Source organism: Salvia splendens, chromosome 7 (genome assembly GCF_004379255.2).
Source record: "Salvia splendens isolate huo1 chromosome 7, SspV2, whole genome shotgun sequence".
NCBI classification, from domain to species: domain Eukaryota; kingdom Viridiplantae; phylum Streptophyta; class Magnoliopsida; order Lamiales; family Lamiaceae; genus Salvia; species Salvia splendens.
The window spans coordinates 16,270,324-16,280,227 of NC_056038.1; the positions used below are offsets into that span (position 1 = coordinate 16,270,324).

The 9,904-nt window shown below is 38.6% G+C and overlaps 2 protein-coding genes across 2 annotated transcripts; one reads left to right on the top strand and one right to left on the bottom strand.

Annotated features, from left to right (window-relative positions):
* The first annotated feature begins 2,059 nt into the window (after nucleotides 1-2,059).
* Nucleotides 2,060-6,077, top strand: LOC121741879 (histone-lysine N-methyltransferase, H3 lysine-9 specific SUVH6-like). Its single transcript, XM_042134810.1, has 2 exons — nucleotides 2,060-2,201; nucleotides 2,817-6,077. Exon 2 carries the CDS (start codon nucleotides 2,852-2,854, stop codon nucleotides 5,975-5,977), a length of 3,126 nt encoding a protein of 1,041 aa, XP_041990744.1. The 5' UTR covers nucleotides 2,060-2,201; nucleotides 2,817-2,851; the 3' UTR covers nucleotides 5,978-6,077.
* On the bottom strand, nucleotides 5,990-8,124 carry LOC121741880 (cyclin-U4-1-like). The gene is made up of 2 exons (XM_042134811.1): nucleotides 7,491-8,124; nucleotides 5,990-6,442 (listed from the first exon to the last, which is right to left on the bottom strand). The coding sequence occupies exons 1-2, from the start codon at nucleotides 7,829-7,831 to the stop codon at nucleotides 6,199-6,201; spliced, it is 585 nt and encodes a 194-aa protein (XP_041990745.1). The 5' UTR covers nucleotides 7,832-8,124; the 3' UTR covers nucleotides 5,990-6,198.
* Between the last annotated feature and the right edge of the window lie 1,780 nt (nucleotides 8,125-9,904).

Here is a 9,904-nt window from a genome sequence, read left to right on the forward strand (position 1 = left end):
ATTGGTGGGCCGTTTGCATCGTGTTTGTCAAGCTGCGCTTGGGCTGTGCTTGATTGTTCGGAGAATTGGTATTGATGTTGCATAAAATACAATTTGGCAGAACCAAAGATTCTAATAGAAATCGATCGTCTACAGGGATTCACCATATCCATCTTTCTCTTAAAAATATAATCTTTTTACGAAAACTAATGTGAAATTGATAAAATATAAGAGATAAATTAATAAAATAGTAGTAGGATACAATTAGAGATGCACAAGGTTTACAGTTCAGGTGGTTAACTGCGAAACCGTAACCGGTGGTTATGGTTCCGAACAGGAACCGTGAGATTTAAATGGAACCGGAATCGTCACTTTTGGAATTGTGGGTCGGTTCAGGTTCCAAAATTTGGAACCGTAACGGTACCGGAATAGACGGTTCTGGGTGATTCTAAACCGAAACTGCGAAAAATCGCTAGAAAATTGTGTAATCGAACCAGAACCGCAAAAAACCGCCGGTTTACCACTTGAAACCGTCGGTTTAGAACCGAACCACACAGTGTTGTCAAAATGTAGTTTGGGTCGCTCGGGTCGCCCGGGTCACTGCCAGCACCGCCCCAACTTGGGTGGGTTGATCGAGATACGGGGTCGCGGCTGGGTCGGCGGGGGTGACTGGGTTGGCGGGGGTGACTGGGTCGATACTGTGGGTCGCAGTCAAATGAAGAAGAAAGGAAATTGAAGAAGATGAACAGTCCCATAATATTTAAATACTACTAATAAATGGAATACAACATGTACACTTCTAGATTACATAAATGATTTATTAAATAGTTGTGCAGGTCTGCTTGTGCACGTTCTCCTATGATAATTAATAGGCAGTCTCTCATTCTCTCTCATTACTCATAAACACTACTAGTAATATTTAACACATGGAGTACTCCAACTCTCTCTTTCTCTTACTCGGCTCTTCATTTCTTATAAATACATTATCTTTATTATAATAAGAGCACAAACCTTTCTATAGTTTATTTATATTAAAAAGAATGCAATGGTGGGTCAATAAAAATAAAAGTTCAGCATGTTATGCAATTTTTGCACTATTAGCATGTCCGATTCGTGGGTCTCTCGACCCATTCGACTCGTCGACCCGCGACCCGAAATTTCACTCAATCGCCCCGATGCGACCTGTGACCCTAACAACACTGGAACCACACAAAACCGCCTGATTGGAACTGGAACCGGCGGTTCCAGAACCTTGACCATGTCTAGATACAATATTAATAGTGCATGGTGTAGTAAATTTTTTTTAAAACTATTATTGGGTTTTGTTTTTGTGAGATAGAACATAATGTTAAAAATAAATTATTTTTTTTGGAAACTAAGTGGAGTATTATTGTATTTGTATACATGTATTTTGTATACTAGTGCATATATTTCTTTTAGTCATTTTTATATGTATTGAGATATGAAATTGTTAAATATATTCTTGCATTAAATTTAATACTAGTATTTTCTATCTCGAATCATTTGCTATTTTGAATATGTGAAAAATAGTGCATAGCTTAATTTTCTATTTCTAAACAAATTAGGGATGTCAATTTAACTCGAAATACGTGGGTTGACTTGAACAGTCTAATAAAATTAGCGGGTTAAAGCTGCAATTCCGAAATCCGAGTATAAAAACGGGCTAAACTGGTTAGCCCATTAGAATTAGTGTGTTAAACGGGCTGGCCTGACAAATTGTAGTTTTCAATTAAAAAAATATTGGTTTTAGAGTTTTTCTTGTACTTTTGGATTTCATGCACTGCAATTCTTAGTATTCTTCATTCCACATATTTTCACTTGATTCCACACTATCAACTTCCAAGTTCCACCTTTACCAACTAAGAGAGGAAAAACATAAAAATTTAAAGATATTATGTGATCCTAATACTAAGAGAGAAAAATATCTAAATGCCCGAATAGTCCGATGGATTAGCCCGAAACCCGATTAGTTAAGGTTAGAGTTGAAAATTTATAAGTAAAAAAATTGACAACCTGAATAGCATGCCCCCAAAATAGCTTGACAACCCAAACCCGAAGAGTTACCCAATTGACATTCCTAAAACAAAGCATTTATTACGTCTCAACAAAATGAATAACATCCTATTCTCGATTTACCGTTACTAGGGTTACTGGGGTGAAGAATCGCTGAAGAATCTTGCTGTGGGAGTTCCAAGCGTAATGTATGTTGCTTCATCTTCTTTATACCATAAATTTTGTGCATTTCCTCCGCTTCTACTCAACCTTGTACTCATGTTCCCGAAATTCCTTTTTTTTTACTGTTAATTTGTGCTCTGAAATATATGTACCTCAATTTTTTAGCATTTCTGTTGTCTCCTTGTGCCCTCATCTTGTATAATTTATTCAATTTTACATCTCTTTGTTTAGCAAGTCTTAAATAAATCACAGTTGGATTCAGTGTATGGAGTTGAATTTAATTTAATATTTCGAATGCGCTGTGGCATTTTTATATCAAGCATTTATACTTACAAATTCATGATTGTATTGTGAATTTGAACTTCATGTATATGTTGTTGCTATTGGTGTTAAACTATACTAGGATTGGAAATTGACCTTGCAGTTTGTCTTCAAACAATACTTGTACTGTAATTTCAACTTATATAGGGATAATTTGAACAATTGTCTTCTGTTTTTTCTTTTTTCTATTAACAAAGAGATGCACATGCTAGATGATTAGGATTGTTTTGTAATGTACTACCAAGTTAGCATTTTTATAGATATGAAAGGTTGTTCTTTTATTTAACTTGGTAAGCTTATTATGTTTCTGAAAATGATAGGTGAAAGATTGGATCTTGTTGCTTTTCTCATAAAAATGCCGCCAATAGTGACTTCGAAAAAATATTATGAAACTGCTGGGTTTAGGAATGTTCTTCCTTCACAGTCCAGTGCTGCTTCTGTTGTCACTGGGCAAAAATATAAATGGTCTGGTAATGGAAAGATCTCGAGCAGTTCGGATGGTGGAAAGCATGGGAAGGCTATTGCTGCTATCCCGCTGAGAAGTTTACCGTCTTATGATGTGAAACAAAAACCGGAAAAGTCAGTCTTGTCACATGACAAAGAATATGATGAAGGACGGAAAGAAGGCAAGACCTCTGGTGATATGAATCACGAGAAAGAGGATTTGTGGACGCTTGGGATGGATGAGCTGGGAGCAGTAATTGCTGATGCAAAGGAGTTTGTGAGTCTGTTGGATTCTTCTTATTCTATGCTTAACACATTTCTTGATGCGATCAACGTTCTCAAAGACTCGGGAGAATCCAAGGGTCAACATCCCTCTTTGAACTCCGATGCCTTAACTCGATGCACTTCTATTGACCAAAGTCTTTCTAGGAAAAGGCTAAAAGTTAGCAGTGGGGTCGCTTTGGTTGTTCAAGAGGAAAATGCTTGTGGAGCTGAAACCATGCCGGAAGATGAAGATGCTCGTGGAACTGAAACCATGCTGGAAGATAAAGATGCTCGTGGAACTGAAACCATGCCGGAAGATAAAGATGCTCGTGGAACTGAAACCATGTCGGAAGATAAAGATGCTCGTGAAACTGAAACCATGTCGGAAGATAAAGATGCTCGTGGAACTGAAACCATGTCGGAAGATGAAGATGAAGTTAGGATTTCATCACCTGCTGTTCAAGAGGAAAATGCTTGTGGAACTGAAACCATGTTGGAAGATGAAGATGCTCGTGGAACTGAAAACATGTCGAAAGATAAAGATGCTCGTGGAACTGAAACCATGTCAGAAGATGAAGATGAAGTTAGGATTTCATCACCTGCTGTTCAAGAGGAAAATGCTTGTGGAACTGAAACCATGCCGGAAGATGAAGATGCTCGTGGAACTGAAATCATGTCGAAAGATGAAGATGAAGTTAGGATTTCATCACCTGCTGTTCAAGAGGAAAATGCTTGTGGAACTAAAACCATGTCAGAAGATGAAGATGCGCGTGGAACTGAAACCATGTCGGAAGATGAAGATGAAGATGAAGTTAGGATTTTATCACCTGTTCAAGAGGAAAATGCTTGTGGAACTGAAACTATGTCGGAAGATGAAGATGAAATTACGATTTTAACACCAGCAGAGTGGAAAGTGTCCCAGCTAAGTGTCAATAAAAAGAATGAATGTGTCAAACCTCACGGAACTGTTGATGTTGATGATTATGCAGATCAGGTTTCTGTTGCCACAAAAGCTGACCAACCTGTTGAAAGCTTTCCTAATCGTGAGCTAAACCGCCAGCATGACTATTTCACTGATTCTGGTGAATGTTCCCGTGAGTCTGAAGGGGAGAGATGTGATGATGCATCGACGAAGATGTTCCCTGAAGATGATGGAGCTAGTGGCACGTATTCCTTGAAATGTACAGACGAACATGAATACGCTGAGAATCACAAGCGCTTGATTAATTTCGAGATTGTACCGTGTGACCATCCCAAGGGACGTAAGGTGATGGAGGCTCTAAAACTATTCAAAGAGGAATATGATAAAGTCTCTCAACATCATGAGAGTGAGCCTGGAGTAGGAAAAACCACGAAAGGGCCACACTATGTTGCAGCGGAAAATGTGAGGTTGAAGGGAATGGATTTTTCCCCTGACAAGCCATTTGGCCATATACCTGGTATTGAGATTGGTCATGAATTCTCATTTAGGACAGAACTTGCTATTGCTGGTCTCAATAACCAAACTTTTAAAGGCATTGACTGTGTGAATGTCGATTGTACAATGTGTGCAACTAGTGTTGTGGATTCGGGGCGATATGAGAACAAGGCTAAAGAACATGATATTCTGATATACTCCGGTGAAGGTGGGAATTCAAATGTATTTGCCAATAGTTCGTCAGATCAAAAGCTCGTGAGAGGAAATCTTGCATTGGTTAATAGCATGAAAAAGGAGTTTCCGGTTCGAGTCATCCACAAGAGAACCGGTCCTACAAAATTTAAACAGTTAGGTGCTATGCCCTATGTGTACGTGTATGATGGGCTGTATAAGGTAAACAAATATTGGCAAGAGAGAGACAATCAAAGTTGTAAATTGGTGTACAAATTTGAATTGCAAAGGCTGCCAGGTCAACCGAGGATTGGTGTCATCCCGGATGAACGTGAATCCTTACCAGGGCGACGAAGGAATCATGGTACTGATGCGACAGGGAGAAAGCCAGTTAAGGAAGTTTGTGTGGTAGATGATATCTCACTAGAGAAAGAGAAATTTAAAGTTCGCGCAATGAATGGGGTGGATGATGAGCATCCGCCACCTTTCACTTACACGATCAAGAATGTGTATCCACATTTATATTGGCTCGAGGAGCCTGCTGGTTGTGATTGTGTCGATGGGTGCTCGGACTCTGTACAATGCCCTTGTATCAAGAAGAACGGAGGTGAGATTCCGTATAATGAAAATGGGCAACTTTTGAAATCAATGACTAACGGTGTAATTCATGAGTGCGGACCTTCATGCAAATGCCCTCCTTCTTGCATGAATCGAGTAAGTCAGGGTGGTACTCATCCCGAGTTGGAGATTTTTAAGACCAAATCGATGGGCTGGGGAGTGAGGTCCCGGAATCATATTTTGCCTGGAAGTTTCATATGTGAATATGTTGGAGAGATATTGAGCGAGACCGAAGCCAATCAGAAAATTGGCAAGGATGAATATCTGTTCGATATGTGCCATGGGAAATCGCAGGATGATGATTATGCTCTTGATGCTGCCAGCTACGGCAATATTGGTAGATTTATTAACCACAGCTGCGACCCCAACGTCTTCACCCAAAAGGTATTCTACGATCACGAAGACAAGAAAATGCCCCATATTATGTTTTTTGCTGGTAAGAAGATACCTGCTCGGCACGAACTAATGAATGATTATAATTATGCAAACGTTATTGATGCTCATGGAAAACTTAAGAGTAAGGCTTGCCACTGTGGTTCTCGGAAATGTAAGGGCAAGCTCTACTAGCCACACTATTTGTTACTCCAATAACTTGACTTTGCTTTGTCATTGTTTTCATTTATGTTGTGTTATAAATGAAAAAAAGTGATATCATTGTTGAGGCAAATTATACATTTTAGCAATGAGGCCTTAATAGGAGCAGCTTTGCAGGATTGATTGTTCAGTTCATGTAAAATTTGTTTGCTTCTATTCTGTAATGTCTCTGTCTCTGTCTCTCGGGCGCGCGACTAAACTGCTAACTGGTGTTGAGTTGATCCTTGGTCGTCGACGTGAAACGGGATGTTTCTACTTGTGGAAAGAGGAGGGAAGTGAAGCAGCATTTCCTTCTGGAGATAAGAGCAGTAGTGATGATACGTCGTCGTCGAGACGTTCAATTGGAACCCCAGCCCGAACAAGAAGTCTACTTCAAGCAGGTTCATCTCTGTCCTGCTTATTCCTCCCACTTTAGCATAGTATGCATTATTGTAAAATCTGTATCCATTTCAACTTAATTTATCAGTAACTATGCATATATATGTATTGATGCTTAGAGATTAAGAAGAATATTATCATGCATGTCCACAATTAGGGATTCAATTCGGCCAACTCTACTCGGGTTACAGACTAATCGAATTGCAATTTTATCGGGTTAAAATATACGAACTCTCAACTCCAAACATTCGGGTTAGCTCAGCGGACTAAAAACTATTAACTGAAATTATCTTGTACTCCTATATTTTTAAATCTTAAAGATTCTATATTTCTTTAAAAAAAATATAAATATCTATATCATTAACAAAATCAATATTATAAATAAAAATATATTCAACACAAATTAAAAACAGAAATGAAAATGTAAGGAAAGACATCAAATTCATAAGAACACAAGGAAATATAATCAATTCTTAAGCATTTATTTATATAGAAAATTAAATTTGTCTTTTTTTTTTTTAGCTTGGGACAGCTTTAAATTGTCCCCAATCTTTACATCCGGCCTCCGGGCATTTTCCGACATAAAAACAAGAAAATATAGAAGAACGATTAGAATGAGAAGGTGCGACACAAGACAAACAAAAACCGTTGTGAAAAAAAAAACTTATTTTCTTGTAGCCCAATGGGCCAGCCTACGACTGACCAGCTTTAACCCACTAAATTTGGTGGGCTAATAAGATCAGCTTATCGAATTCGAGATAAACTGAAACAGATATCCACAATCTTTAAAAAAAATTCTTTGGCGATATATAGAGAAAATTAGAAAATGGAAATACATGATGAAATATGATTTTGGAAGAATGTCAAATTCTAATCCTAGACATATTCGGCTGTCAGTGATTAATGGCATGTCCGTTTTGCACAAGTTAGAATTAGTGGGTCCACATACACAAATACAAAAAAAATGACACCTAATATTTGTTGGCATTTTGTGAAGAATTCACATGGGCGACACCCCAGCCTAGCCTGGAATGGATCAATCCCATTTTCACCAATGCACTATGTTTTAATTTTAAGCTTGCAAAAACAGAGAGAGAGAGAGAAGTACATGTCGTCCATGAACTTGGCAGAAACCAAGACACTGGCGATGAGGAGGCGATGGACGTTGAAGGAATTGAGGGGCAGCGCGGGCTGCTTGTGCACGAAGCGATCCAAGTAAATGTAGGCCACCACGAAGCACGAGGGGCTGCACTTGGCGTACTTGAAGATTCTCTCCATGTAGCACCGGATAGAGATGGCTGGCCGCGTTAGTCCGTGGAAGATGGACGTCTTTTGAGCCTCCGACCACCTCAGTCCGTCGTTGGATTCCGCTACTCTTTCGAGGACGGAGGAGAGGAACCCGATCATCCTCGGCATGTCGTCGTCCGGGATCTCCAGCTCGGCACTCATTGTTAATTGATCAATGTCAATTGCTTAATCACTTTATGTTTAATGATGCTAGCTAGCGACCTTCTATTTATAGGTATACAGCTACTCAAGGAGATTAATGAGTGGAATTGGGATTAAGTGGGTTTAGGGCATGCACACGGTTCAACATTTTCATGAACTGGAACCGGCCCGCCAAGGGTTTCGGTTCAAAAAACTGCCGGTTCATGGGGCGGTTCAAAATCACCGGTTTTTTGCCGAAACCGCCGGTTCATAATTTTTTTGCATTTTCTTATTTATTTATTTATTTATGAAATATGCGCAAATAAAATTCAAAAAATCACGATGAAAATTGTAATTTTATTGAGATTACAAGTTACAACTATTACAAATCACAAAAAACTTAAAGTCTTAAAAAAAATTTAAATACAATGACACTACTAGTATACAACGAAGCTAATTACATATTACAAAAAAGACTTGAAGTTCTGAACAATAAATTTATAAGTATATATATGCTCTTAGTCGGCGAAGGAGATGTTTCTACATAACTAAATTGAGGACACCTTTAGCAATTCAACCTTAAAAGTTGAGTTTAGTCTAACAATCAACAATTATAGTAGAATTGTCAAAAGTTTCCCGAATTTAGCCTTATAGAGAAATCTACTTAACCGACTAGAGTGTATACAAATACAATTATTTAATTGTATTTGCATATTTTTAAAGTAGAAACAAATGGAAAAAAAAGAAATAAAGGAAAAAGGACTTGAGCTCAACTTAAATTTAAAATTTAAGTTGAGGTGCCTACGTATCCCTAGTGCTCATTTGTATTAGGGAATCAAAGCTCACGTAGTTCTCTTACCTTAGTTACCTATTTGGCTTGCTTGGCCGACGATTGACGCTTGGCCTACGATTCGTCCCCGGTGTATTCTTCTTGTGATTCATCCTGACGATCATCCCAATCATTTTCTTGTTCTCTGATGTCAGCTTTGGCCCAATCATCAAGTAACATCACGGTTTCCATATTTTTTGCGGAGAGCTTACTTCTTGATTCATCCAACACACGTGATCCAACACTGAAAGCGGACTCGACGGCGACAGTGGAAGCCGAAACCGAAAAATTCTCCTTGACCATTGACGCAAGTATGGGAAAATCTTTCTCGTGTGTTCCCCACCAATCGAGGACGTCGATTTGGGCGGGAGGAGTAGGACCTTCATCACCAAAGGAAAAGAGTGAATCGAAATATAAATCTAACTCACTTACCATACCTGAGGTCGACCTTCCGTCGGTGCTGTAGCTGTATAGGTCGGTTAATTGGGATTGCGCGTCGGGGTCATCATAATCAGTTTGAAATGCGAAGCCAAAATTATGTTGTTGAGGAGGGGTAGATCTTCTGACTTGGTGGGTACTGTTATACTTGGTTTCATATTCGGTGTAGAGAGCACGCAAGTTAAACTCGAAGGTTTGTTGGACAATTGACCGGTCCGGGAGGTTTATTTGAAATGTTTCGGTTAGGTTTACTCCCCATTGGTCATTGGTATCCGCTTGCAATGCTTGAAGTAGACCAAGATCAATAGAACTCAAATTGTTATAATAAAAATCTAAAATCCTAGAGGTACCGACTAATTTCCATTTTGGATCCAAGACCTTTGCAATCAAAAACACCGTTGGAATCTCACTGAAATACTTAAGCAATTTTTCAATCATATAATATAAAACACACATCAATTCAGGAGAAGTGGAGACATTTTTCATCGCAGTTTTAAAACCAAGTGATATATACATGCAATGCTCTAAAACACGAACAACAGTGCAATAATAAACACCCGATAATTCAACAATCGCATTTTTGAAATATTTGAACAATTTAAATAAACTCACCCTATGATCCCAATAACTATGCGACAAATATAAATCAGAAACGGGATAGGTTCTAAAAAAATCACACAAAGAATCTTTATGCGTCAAAGTAGAATTCAGACAATCATATGTCGAATTCCATTTATGAGACACATCCATGGTAAAATTCGTATATCTTACCTTCTTTTGATGGCAATACTTCTTCCAAGCTTTGCCAATAGGCGGCTTTTGATGTA

Bases quoted from the DNA above. Each gene is read 5' to 3' on its own strand.
- LOC121741879 (XM_042134810.1), top strand. From the start codon at position 2,852: ATGCCGCCAATAGTGACTTCGAAAAAATATTATGAAACTGCTGGGTTT.
- LOC121741880 (XM_042134811.1), bottom strand. From the start codon at position 7,831: ATGAGTGCCGAGCTGGAGATCCCGGACGACGACATGCCGAGGATGATC. The intron at 6,443-7,490 runs GTACTTCTCTCT...AAATGGATACAG, and splicing joins GCCAAGTTCATGGACGACAT to ATTTTACAATAATGCATACT.